This window comes from Syngnathus leptorhynchus, chromosome 5 (genome assembly GCF_054491065.1).
Source record: "Syngnathus leptorhynchus isolate UIUO chromosome 5, UIUO_Slep, whole genome shotgun sequence".
Taxonomy (NCBI): Eukaryota; Metazoa; Chordata; class Actinopteri; order Syngnathiformes; family Syngnathidae; genus Syngnathus; species Syngnathus leptorhynchus.
Window position 1 is genome coordinate 1,939,331 of NC_141199.1, and position 13,742 is coordinate 1,953,072.

Genomic DNA, 13,742 nt, shown 5'->3' on the forward strand with positions numbered 1-13,742 from the left:
TAAGTGTTACACCAACTTCTATATTAAAATCAGTTATATTACACCGAAAGACGTAAAGTCCCATTCGTATATATATTTACATACACTGCTCAAAAAAATTAAAGGAAAATTTTGAAAACACATCAGATTTCAATGGTGAAAAAAAAAAGTTGGATATCTAGACTGATATGGACAATTTAATGTCTCAGGAACAAAAGGATGCCACATCTTTTGATGGAAATAAAAGTTTTCAACCTACATAGGGCTCAGTATATAGACACCCCAAAATCAAAGTGAAAAAATGATGTGGCAGGCTCGTCCATTTTGCCTAAATTCAATTTTTGCAATTCAAAACTCTTTTCAATATCTTGTGTAGACCCCACATGCTTGTATGCATGCTTGACAACGTTGCGGCATGCTCCTAGCGAGACGACGGATGGTGTCTTGTAGGATGTCCTCCCAGATCTGTCTAAGGCAGACCTGGGCATTGTACGGCCCGCGGGCCACATACGGCCCTTTGGTTGACTTTGACTGGCCCGTGTAAGGTTCATTGGAAATTACAAAATAAACATATTTTCTTATTTTACTTGATGCATGGACTGAAGCTGCGTTGCTTTTATTTTGAAGTTGTTTTTTATTCACGTACATGATGACGCAATACATATATCAAGGCGTGCGAGACGTGCGCATGATTGGATCATTGTCGCTAGCAAGTCACAAGACTTAAGCCCTCAGAAAGGCCCGCTGCTAAAAAAAAGGTAGATGCCGAATGCAGGGTTTTCAACAAAAACTGGACTGCTAAGTATTTATTTACTGAAGTCGGAGGTAAAGCCGTGTGTTTAGTTTGCGGGGAGCAGATCGCCGTGTTTAAAGACGATTTTGATTGTAGTGTGGTTATTTTTATTTGCATGTTTAGTGTGTTTTTATTATGTTGTTGCATCTAAGTTTATTGGATAAATGTCACAGATAGTAAAAAACTTTCACATTTTGTTTACCATTGTTTTGGGAAAATTTGATTGAATAAATGACATTTTTTGCAAGGAAAACTCACTTTTTCATTACTTAATTATGATATATACTCTCACCAGCTTGTCAAAAATAATGTTATTTACTGCTTTTTATAAAGAAATGCAATTAATAAAATGAAGAATTGAGTTCAGCCTTTTGGCCGGCCCTCCACAATATTTTCAGTTTCTCGTGTGGCCCCATGGAAAAAATAATTGCCCACCCCTGGTCTAAGGGCATCAGTGAGCTCCTGCAAAGTCTAACGAGCAACCTGGCGGCGTCTGATGGACCGAAACATTATGCCCCAAAGGTGTTCTATCGGGTTTAGATCAGGTGATTGTGAGGGCCATTCAATTGTGTCAATTCCTTCATCCTGCAGATACTGTCTGCATACTCTTGCTACATGAGGTCGTGAATGTCGTGGATCAGGAGGAACCCAGGACCTACTGCACCAGCGTAGGGTCTGAGCATGGGTGCAAGGATTTCATCCCGATACCTAATGGCAGTCAGACTGCCGTTCTCTAGCCTGTAGAGGTCTGTTCGTCCCTCCATGGAAATGCCTCCCCAGACCATCACTGACCCACCACCGAACCGGCCATGCTGAATGATGTTGCAGGGAGCATAGCGCTCTCCTTGGCTTCTCCAGACCCTTTCACGTCTATCACAGGAGCTCAGGGTAAACCTGCTCTCATCTGTGAAAAGCACAGGGCGCTAGTGACTTGCCAATTCTGGTGTTCTATGGCAAATGCCAATCGAGCTCCACGGTGCTGAGTAGTGAGCATAGGGCACACTACAGGACGTCGTGCCCTGAGGCCACCCTCGTGAAGTCTGTTTCTGACTATTTGGGCAAAAACATTCACATCAGTAGACTGGTGAAGGTCATTCTGTAGGGCTCGGGCAGTGCTCAACCTGTTCCTCCTTGCACAAAGCAGCGGATATCGGTCCTGCTGATGGGATGAGGACTGTCTACGGCGCTGTGCAGCTCTCCTAGAGTAACTGCCTGTCTCCTGGAATCTCCTCCATGCTCTGGAGATTGTACTGGGAGACACATCAAATCGTCTCGAAACAGCATGCATGGATGTGTCATCCTGGAGGAGTTGGACAATCTGCGCAACTTCAGGAGGGTTAAGAAATCGCCTCATGCTTCCAGTCGTGATAATGACTCTTGCTAAAGCCAACACTTGTGGAAAAACTGTTAAATAAAGATCAAGAGGGAGGACCTTGAAATGGCCTCCACCTGCAAAACCAGTCCTGTTTTGGGGACCATCTCATTGTTGCCCCTCTCGGGTACCTGTTGTTAATTCCATCAACACCAATGCAGCTGAAAGTGATTTACAACCCCGTCTGCCACGTGCCTGACCAAAACCTTATCAGAAATGTGTAATTGAATTATGCCATACCCTAATAAAAAACTGTTCCTTTAATTTTTTTGAGCAGTGTATATATGGAGAGTTGAATAATTGAACAGAAATGAATACAAAATAGTGGATCGGTGGAGCACTGGTTAGCACGTCCGCCTCACAGTTAGGAGGGTGCCGGTTCGATTCCACCTCCAACCCTCCCTGTGTGGAGTTTGCATGTTCTCCCCGAGCCCGCGTGGGTTTCCTCTGGGCGCTCCGGTTTCCTCCCACATTCTGAAAACATGCTTGGTAGGCCGATTGAGCACTCCAAATTGCCCCTAGGTGTGAGTGCGAGTGCGGATGGTTGTTCGTCTCTGCGATTGGCTGGCAACCGGTTCAGGGTGTCCCCCGCCTACTGCCCGCTGGGATAGGCTCCAGCACGCCCTCGACCTCCGTGGGTACAGAGCGGTATAGAAAATGGATGGATGGATAAATACTAAATATTGTTTAAATTGTATTTCGTTTTTAAAATGTGACATTTTTTAAAGGTTTTAGACAGTCTAAGAAATAAACTATTGAAAGTGACTGTGATTAAAATACAGAAGAATCAACATGACTTCGCTTACCGTTTTGGACTAGCTCTATAAATTTTGCGACAAAAAGAAAAGTCACATTTAAAGAGTGCTCTGAGTGGCTATCACAGTCGAGGTGTCTTGACTAAAGAACGGTCAGCACCGCCTGTAATTCCTGCGGAAACTCAGGCGAGCAGGTGCTCCCCCAGCCATCATGACCACATTCTACCATGGAACCATTGAGAGCGTCCTCTCCAGTTGTATCGCTGTGTGGGGTGGTAGCTGCACTGAATACAACATGAAGGCCCTGCAGCGCATAGTGAACACAGCCGGTAGGATTATTGGTGCTTCACTCCCCTCCCTGAAGGACATTTACACCTCCCGTCTCACCCGCAAGGCGACCACGATTGTGTGTGATGTGAGTCACCCCGCTCACACTTTGTTTGATCTGCTGCCCTCTTGGAAGAGATACAGAAGCCTGGGCTCCCTCACCACCAAACACACCAACAGCTTCATACTCCAGGCTGTAAGGATCCTGAACTCTCTCCCCCTCCATCCTCGGCTGCATAACGTCCTGACCTCGTGGTGCAGGGACAACAACCTCCAGCTGAACGTCAGCAAGACCAAGGAGATTGTTGTTGACTTCCGAAAGGGTCACACCCAACACCTGCCACTGACTATCGACGGTGATGTGGTGGAGAGAGTGAGCAGCACCAGATTCCTGGGGGTGCACATCGGTGAAGACCTGGACCACCAACACTACATCCCTGGCGAAAAAAGCTCAGTGCCGCCTGTACTTCCTGCGGAAACTCAGGCGAGCAGGTGCTCATCCAGTCATCATGACCACATTCTACCGTGGCACCATTGAGAGCGTCCTCTCCAGTTGTATCGCTGTGTAGGGTGGTAGCTGCACTGAATACAACATGAAGGCCCTGCAGCGCTTAGTGAACGCAGCTGGTAGGATTATTGGGGCTTCACTCCCCTCCCTGAAGGACATTTCCACCTCCCATCTCACCCGCAAGGCGACCACGATTGTGTGTGATCTGAGTCAGCCCGCTCACACTTTGTTTGATCTGCTGCCCTCTGGGAAGAGATACAGAAGCCTGCGCTCCCGCACCACCAGACTCACCAACAGCTTCATACTCCAGGCTGTTAGGATCCTGCAGGAGTGCCAGCACCGTGAGTACAATGTCAGACAACAGAAGGCAGATCCTATTCCTCACTTCAGTGTCGCGAGCTGAGGCGCTGTGGTGCCTGCATACAGCGACCAAATGCTAATCAGACACCTCCATTGAGGGCATTAAAGAGCTTTTGTACAATATGTTTAATGACTTAGAAATAGCAAAAAGCTTTGCGTGAGGCAAGGACAAAACTGGCTACACAATCACGTTTGGTTTAGCGCCATACTTCTAGCTTTTTGCGAATGTCACCAAAGCTGAACCATTCATCGTCATGTTTGATGAAAGTCTCAATGCGTGTTCAAAGATAAAAACAGATGGACATACACGTTCGTTTTTTAGAGAATGACTGTGACTTCAAGATATTTTGGTTGCGAATTCTTGGGACATGCAAGGGCAGATGATCTGTCACAGCACATCAAAGTAAGTGTATTTTTACGTGTATAAGAGAGTGAAATACAATACATGCTAAAAACATACCGTTTTTCTAACTTATCTCACTGGAAAACGCCTGCCCGATATTATACAGAATAAAAATGTAATGCCGTATTTGCAGACTAAGGTTGTCCATGCATGTGTGTGAGAGGGAACCATCAGTAAACAGTGTTTTACTTCCAAAATGTAATTAGTTACAGTTACTAGTTACTTTTCCAAAAGAGTACAGTGATCCCTCACTTTTCGCGGGAGATATGTTCCAGAACATCTGTAAAGTAGAAATGCTATATACATTATTTAGAAATTCAAACACGATTGTGTTGAAATTTCCAACACGTTGTGTTTCTTGATGGCTGCTAGAGGGCATGTGTGTATTAAGTTAATTGGAACTATGGTTTACCAAGCAAAGCAATGCAAAGTGTCCACTTCAGAATTACCACACTACACTAACATGCATAGCGAAACCAAAGTGAGTCATGGTTGCATTACGCTTACCCATTCAGAAAACCGTGTGAGAAAATGACAGTAATCTGTAACTTTATTAGTAACACCTATCACTGAACTCATCTCGCAGAATCCCAAGAAGATCCTAGGCCAGCCAAGAGACGTGTCTCTCCAGTGTATCGTCCCTGGGGCCTCCTTGCATTGGTACATGCCCGGAACACCTCACCTGGGGGCATCCTAATCAGATGCCCGACCCACATTATCTGGCTCCTCTCAACGCGGAGGAGCAGTGGCTCGACTGAGTCCCTTGCGGCTTACCAAGCTTATCATACTATCTCTAATAGATGAGGGAAGGAACATAGATCGACCAGTAAATTGAGAGCTTCGCCTTTCAGCTGCTTTCCTTCTTGGTGTCAGGATATTGACGGACTGATATTAATCCCAACTGCTTCACAACCGGCTGCGAATCGACCAGTGAGAGTTGAAGATCACGGTTTGGTGGGAGGGTGATTCCTCTGTAGTTTGAGCACACTCTCCTATCCTCTTTCTTAAAAAGAGGGACCAATACCCTGGGATGCCAATCCAGAGGTACTGTCCCGGATGGCATGCATTTTTGTATGTTTTTCAGCTAGGACAGCCCCACAACATACAGAACCTTTCAGAACTCCTGGTGGATTTCAACCACTTCCGGGGCCCTGCCAGCGAGGAGTTTTTTAACCACCTTGGTGACAGAGATAGGAGACACCACCTCAGGAGTTTCCAGGGTCTGCTTTCTCAGTGAAAGGCATGTTGGTGGAATTGAGGAGGTCTTTGAAGCATTCTCCTCACAACGTCCCGAGGAGGCAGTAGCACGCTATCGCCACTATACACAGTGTGAACAGTGCACTGCTTTCCTCTCCTGTGATGCTGGATGATGGACCAAAATTTCCTCTGAGCCATCTGGAAGTAGTATTCCATAGCCTCACCAAACTCCTCCCACACCAGAGTTTTTTATTTAACAACTGCCCCGCCGCATTCAGCTCGACCATCCAGTACCTATCAGCTGCCTCCGGAGTCCCACAGGCCAAAAAGACTCAATGGCACTATTTCGTCAGTTTAACAGCATCGTTTACCACCATTGTCCACCAGCGGTTTGGGGATTGCCGCCATAACATGCACCGACCACCTTACGACAACCGATCAGGCACATCAACAATAGAGGCACGAAACATGGTCCACACAGACTCAATCTCCTTAACGTGGGCAAAGTTCTGGAATTTGAAACACTTTCTAACAGGGAGATTCTGACAGATGTTCCCAACAAACCCTCACAATACGTTTGGGTCTGCCAAGTCGAACCAGCATCTTCCCCCACCATCAGAGGTGATACACCACCAGGTCGTGATCAGTTGACAGATGCGCCCGAGTGTCCAAAATATGCAGCTACAAACCTGACGACACGATTACTGGCTATCATTGAACTGCGGCCTTGGGTGTCCTGATGCCAAAACCGCATGTGGACAACCACACCCTTATCCTCAAACATAGTGTTCGTTATAGACAATCCATGTCGAGCATAGAAGTCAAATAACCCTTCAGGTTATTGCCCACATGACATTGAATTACCCCAGCAGAATGATGGCGTTCCCAAGGACTCCCAAATGGGAAGGCACTCTGAGCTGCTGTTTGGTTCACACGCACAAATAACAGTCGGGACCCGTCCCCACCACCACTGGTGTGTACCCCATTGTACAGGCGCCAAGCTGGGGGTGAAATGAGTATGCCCATCACAGCAGGGAACTCTATAGTGGAAGTGAGTCTAAACATCCTGACTGCCTAATTGCAATTAATAAAGGAGAGTGGTAATAACCAGTCAACTTTCCATCCAGGTGAATCCACATTTCACTGACGAATAAGACAAAACTAGGTACGTGTGCAAGTTGGACAAGTTGAATTTCATATATATTTTTAACAAGCGTTGGGAGTAATTTTTACAACCATGGGGACAGCATATGGGGAGAACAACAATAGTGAGTCCTGGCGATCATACTGAAGCTTTCATGGTTCACTTTTAACGTAACATACATATGAATATGAATTTAGCCCCAAGCGGCTTCCTAACTGCGATGAGCCAGCTAAGACGCATAGCCATCCCAAGCCATTTCGGTCAACTGGCTCTCGCACTTTGGTCATCGGTGCCTCCATTACCCGAAACATCATGCTTAAAAATCCAGCCACGGTAATGTGTATCCCTAGAGGCAGAGCACCAGACTTAGAAGCTAACCTTAAGAGTTGGCTCGCAATAGGCATAGGTCTAACAACACTATCTACTCGGATATAGTGATACACGTTGGCTCCAATGATGTTAGGATGAGGCAATAAGAGATCACAAAGAAAAATCGCGAGGACTTGTGATCTCACCAGAAGGATGAGTCGGCATCGAGTATTTTCTCTGACCCCCTGCCTGGGAGAGGCACTGATGAAAGGTTTAGTAGATTACCGCAATTTTCGGACTATAAATCGCGTTTTTTTTCTTAGTTTGGGTGGGGGGGGGCAACTTATACTGAAGAGCGACTTTTCAAAATTAAAAAATTAAAAAACACGGGAAACCGCGATAAACGAACCGCAATGTAGCAAGGGATTGCTGTAATTTGAATTTCAAGTGACGTTAGTGCCGCGGCAGTTGTTTACATCAAGGACAAAGATTCGATCACGGGATGACGACGATGACGAACGGCCCCACGTACTACCGGCATCATTCGCAGCTTTGTTTGTAAGTGACAGGGAGGACAAAGAGTTTGAAGGGTTTAATAATTTGGAGTGACACAAAAGGTCTGATAAACTATTAAGGCTTTTAACGACACCCGGTCCGACTCAACGGAGCTCTCTTTCACCTCCGTGGATGGAAGTCGGGGGCCAGCGCTCGGCCGGGTGGCTGTCCAGGGACGGTGGATGGGGCTCGGACATGGCTTTTACGCACGCCCGGTCCTACTCTACGGAGCTCTCTTTCATCTCCGTGGATGGAAGTCGGGGGCCGGCGCTCGGCCGGGTGGCTGTCCAGGGACGGTGGATGGGGCTCGGACATGGCTTTTACGCACGCCCGGTCCTATTCTAACGGAGCTCTCTTCCACCTCCGTGGCTGGAAATATCACCTCCGGGGATGGAAGTCCACGCCGCCGCACGCCTGAAAGTCGACTTTATTAACGCTACAATATAGTTATATATTAGATCTGTGGAATAACGACGAGGCTGACGTCAGGGCGCACGCGCGCCGTTGTTAACAAAGGACGAGGAATTTGATCGATGGAGTTAATGATTTGGAGTGACACAGATGGTTCGATAATATTGTTGTAATATGATAGTGATTTGAAATATACTTTATATATCGTTATATGGGTCTGTGGAATAATTAGAAATGCAACTTACGAGTCCGACGTACGTGGCGCATTGTTTACATAAAGGACGATCGATGGATTTAATTAATTGGAGTGACACAGATGGTTTTATAAACGGGTTATTTATGTAATAGTTATTAGAATAACTCAATGTTACGTCAGGCCCGTTCTCAGCTCTTCGTTTGTGTTTATGTCACATTATCATACCTATTGTTTAGCCTGTTGTTGCTCGTTCATGTCTGTTGGTGTTGGATTTTGCCGAATAAATTTCCCCCAAAATGCGACCTATACTCCGGAGCAACTTATATATGGTTTTTTTCACGTTATTGTGCATCTTATGGCTAATGCGACCTATATTCCAGAGCGACTTTTAGTCCGAAAAATACGGTAGTCTCCCTTAATCGATGGATGGCTGGTTTCTGTAAGAGGCAGGGACTGTATTTTATAGATGGCGGCCCGGTGGCACACTGGTTAGCACGTCGGCCTCACAGTTAGGAGGGTGCCGGTTTGATTCCGCCTCCGACCCTTCCTGCGTGGAGGTTGCATGTTTTCCCCGAGCCCACGTGGGTTTCCTCCAGGCACTCCGGTTTCCTCCCACATCACAAAAACATGTTTGGTAGGCCGATTGAGCACTCCAAATTGCCCCTAGGTGTGAGTGCGAGTGCGAATGGTTGTTCGTCTCTGTGTACCCTGCGATTGGCTGGCAACCGGTTTAGGGTGTCCCCCGCCTACTGCCCAATGACCGCTGGGATAGGCGCCAGCAAGCCCACGACCCCCGTGGGAACAAAGGGGTACAGAAAATGGATGGATGGGTGTGTTAGGTTTGTTCCCAGTTCGTTATCTTTAATACTCGCTATGCTAACAGTAATTACCAAGAGTCAGCCTTCGCAGTTTAACCCTTTAATGTATGCCAGAATGATCGAGACACAGCTGTGGAGCCTTCTCTGCTAGTTGCGGAAGAAGGTCTAACTCCCAGCGACAAGGTTTCTGCTCTTATACTACTCTGGGCCGCCTTCCTTCCAGGAGGCGACTCTGCCTAGCCTGCGTAATAATGTGTGACCTTGTAGTCTTAACTGAGAGTGACTTCTACATATGTGCAAAGAGTGTCATAGAGAAGAGAAAGCTAATAAAGCAAGAGAAGGGTGTTTGCGTGTTGTGCGGGATGTCCGTTGTTGAGCCAGGAAAGCAAAGATGTGGAGTATAGAGTTGGTTCTTTATTGGCAAGATCTTGGGTTGTTTAATGGCGGCCAATACACAAGGCACGGCAGCAGATGAAACAACAACTTCTGTCTCCAGGTCAGCTTGTTTTATACTGTCCGTGAAATGCGGGAACTTGTCACAGGACCATTTCGTACCTGAGGCGGGAACCTGTCACATGACCATTTCGTACCTGAGTGTGGGGGGCGTCACCCCCCTCTGTGTGTTCATCCAGTTGTGTGTGTTGTATACGTGTTCTGATTGAGCAGTTATGTTTACATAAAATAAAAGAATTGTACATATGAGCATCAAATTGTACAGAGATTGTCTCCCCTAAAAGAACATGTACATATTGCTGTTGCTCCCTCTTCAGGGGTTACAGCGATATAACGGCATAGCTCAAGCTACCTAGTTAATCACATGTGCCAAGAGGCCTATTCTAACGTGTATTTTATAGATAACTGGTCCTCCTTCTGGGGCCAACTCGACCTGCTGAGGAAGGACGGCCTTCATCCTAACCGTGAAGGCGCCTTCATTCTTTCAAGGAACATAGATTTCTGTTTGAGCCATTCATGACAGGTCACTTTAGAGCAGGCCGGGTCACAGGTGATTAGACCACCTGTTTGGATGGCTTTGGAGTCTGTTAAGTCAAAGTTAAGTAGCGCTAGGCTAGATTCCCAGCATGCACATAGCTCCTTGTGTAGAGTATCACAGTTTGAATAGTGCCACAGCATACATTGACACACTTTCTACTGAGGTAGTAGACAAATCCTATTACTCCACCCTGACCGGTCTCGCTGATGGAACGGTGCCTGTTCCGGATAATATTACATGTTTGCCGAATATTAACTATCAAATTCCTATGGTCGTATCTTCCCGCCACGCTAATAAACATTTTAGAGGCAATATTGGGCCTAGACAACACAATCTTACTCGTATTTTGCAGATACAAACCCTGGTTTTATGAATATTAGATCACTTCACACGAAATCAGTACGCATTAATGACCTCATCACAGAACACAATCTAAACATTTTGTTTTGAACTTAGGCGCAATATAATGGTGTTGATTCACTATATCAACAGTGTTTTTTGATTTCCCAAGAAAGAATAAAGAGACCACTCGCCATGATGCTTTTCTTTGTGAAAACGGATTAAATCTCTGCTTAAGAAGCCCAGACTAGTGTCAGCAGTGCGGTGTGCTTGATATATTTTTGCAGTCTCGCAAGATCCAGTGAGATGTAGTAGCAACAGTACGAGAAAAGAATACAAATATTAGGCCAAAATGAGCCTCATAGTGTTCAATGGCATTGAAAGGGAGTTGGATTAATCACGTTAATGCGTTAAATGGACGCCACTAATAAATAAATATCTAAATCTCAATTTTATGAGGACTTTGGGGTCCAGAATTTGGGAATTGCGTTAACCCCGAAAGCACGTTGTATAGAAAGTCTTGTTTTCGTAGAAAGATGTGTTTTTCGGCAGCTGAAAGGGTCCTTTGTCATGTTAATTTAGGTCAGGCATCTCGTGCAGCTGAAGGGGTTCGTTTGCCGTCCATCACCTTAAGTGCTCCACTAACATTGCAGTCTGTTTACATTGTAATAAAAGAGAAGCAATACACAGATGAGAATATCAGGCGGATTGAGTAAGTGTTTTTGATGTGAGGTGATATGGATGGAAGAGCGAATAAAGAGGACACCTGTTGTTCTACTGTGTCTGGCCACGCTCTTTGACTTGTGAGTGACTGTGGGTGGATGGATGGTTGGTTGGTTGGTTGGTTGGTTGGTTGGTTGGTTGGTTGGTTGGTTGGTTGGTTGGTTGGTTGGTTGGTTGGTTGGTTGGACGGACGGACGGACAAATGGATGGATATGTTTATGTAATTTTGCAACCATGCGTATTTACCATTTCTCTTGTTTATTATAGGTATCGGACAACTCACTGGATTCTCAAAACACCAGGCTTTATCGCAGCCAGCTTTAACTTCAAAACAATGAATGTTTTATGGAATATCATTTATGAATGTATATGCGTATAGACAAAATGTTTGCATCGTAAAAGTTAATCTGTTTGTTCAAAAATACAAATCATTGGCATTAAATTTTAACAAAGAAATTACAGTGGAGCCTTGGCTAAAAAATCTTTAAAAAGAAAATTTTGGTCGGGTTACATACTATTTTTGGTTTACAAACAGCTTTGGCGTGGCTGGATTACTGGCTCTGTGGTTCAGGTACCATTGTTTGTTCACCTAAAATAGTCACCACATCCCGCAATTCAAAGCAATGCAAAAGCTGTGCTGCATTATGGCAGATGATGGCCATTTCGGGCCAGCAGTCCCCAAAAAGGGCTTGACAATGATTTACTACTGTTATTTCATCATCATACAGCAAGTTGTGTTTTAACCTTTTTGTATATTGCACAGAATCTACTTTTTAATCACACAATTATCAAAATCAAGTACAACCAACATTTTTCAGCGGCAACCAATTAATTGGATGGATATGTTTATGTAATTTTGCAACCATGCGTATTTACCATATCTCTTGTTTATTATAGGTATCGGACAACTCACTGGATTCTCAAAACACCAGGCTTTATCGCAGCCAGCTTTAACTTCAAAACAATGAATGTTTTATGGAATATCATTTATGAATGAATATGCGTATAGACAAAATGTTTGCATGGTAACAGTTAATCTGTTTGTTCAAAAATACAAATCATTGGCATTAAATTTTAACAAAGAAATTACAGTGGAGCCTTGGCTAAAAAATCTTAAAAAAGAAAATTTTGCTCGGGTTACATACTATTTTCGGTTTACAAACAGTTTTGGCGTGGGTGGATTACTGGCTCTGTGGTTCAGGTACCATTGTTTGTTCACCTAAAATAGTCACCACATCCCGCAATTCAAAGCAATGCAAAGCAATGCAAAAGCTGTGCTGCATTATGGCAGATGATGGCCATTTTGGGCCAGCAGTCCACAAAAAGGGCTTGACAATGATTTACTACTGTTATTTCATCATCATACAGCAAGTTGTGTTTTTACCTTTTTGTATATTTCACAGAATCTACTTTTTAATCACACAATTATCAAAATCAAGTACAACCAACATTTTGCAGCGGCAACCAATTAATTGCATTTCTGTTCCTTACCTTGGTTTGCAAGCCTTTCGGTATGAGAACCCCTTCATGGAACAAATTTAATTTGTGAAATGTGTGGTTCCACTGTACGTTTATCGTTTTCTGGACTGTAACATTACTTACATTTTATAGATGGAATGCTGATTATTGTTACTCTTGTATTCAATAAACAACAGATATATTTAGACATTTGTATCATCATTCAGTATATTCAATATATAGTGTCAAGCCATTTGTCTCAAGGCTGTTTTCATTTGTCAGGTCTAGGACAGTGGCCTACACACAAATGCCAAAGTCAAACGACAAAACTTTTTTGTCGTTCATACCAAACTACAAGACTTCAAAATAGATCGGATCCCGCGCAATCGTGAGTTTCATCATGTGCTTCTGTCAAAATTCAGTCCATCGGCACAAGTTCATCATGGAGTTGGGACAAGCAGCTGTCAGTCATGTCGATGTGCATGACATGCATTATGTGTGTGTCTGGGCAATGTGTGTTTGTTCTCTGCAAAGAAAATGTAAAAAAAGACAATGAACCTGATCCTGGATGATAGAGAGCGGGCAGTGTGATTTTTTGTTTGCAATAAAATGAAAGATGAGACGGACAATGTAGTGGCTCTTTTCCAACTTGCTCCCACACGTACATACAGTGAGCAATCGTTTAATGCTGATAATTGGTTCTAGTTGGTTCCCTCGCGATAGGTAAAAATCCGGAATGTAGAGTCAATATTTGTACGATATCCACACAAGTCTTTTTATTTTTAAACACTTTATTGTATTTTTAAACACTTTTTAAACATGTTAAAGTTAAACTGACTTTTAGAAACATTCTTAAATGCCTCACTAATATTCATTAAAAAAAAACTACCATATATGTGTCATGGCTCTGCTCTGCTCTGGCCGGCTGACGCACCCTGTGGCCCAACGCTAGGACATCCGCACAAGACTTTTATAATTTTACTTTAAACACTTTTTTGTACTTTTAAACACTATTGTGTTTTTAAACACTTTTTAAACATTTTAAAGTGTAAACGTGTCACTGATCTGCTCTTGCCGTGCTGGCCGGCTGATGCGCTCCCACGG

At 44.4% G+C, this 13,742-nt stretch overlaps 1 protein-coding gene across 1 annotated transcript in view; it reads left to right on the plus strand.

Annotated features, from left to right (window-relative positions):
• Positions 1-11,979, plus strand: part of LOC147056223 (P2X purinoceptor 3-like) — an 80,280-nt gene extending 68,301 nt beyond the window's left edge. Inside the window, exon 12 of the mRNA XM_085912577.1 lies at positions 11,448-11,979. Within this exon, the coding sequence (XP_085768703.1) occupies positions 11,448-11,504 (57 nt within the window). The 3' untranslated portion in view covers positions 11,505-11,979. The remainder of the gene's footprint in view (positions 1-11,447) is intronic.
• Positions 11,980-13,742: the final 1,763 nt, after the last annotated feature.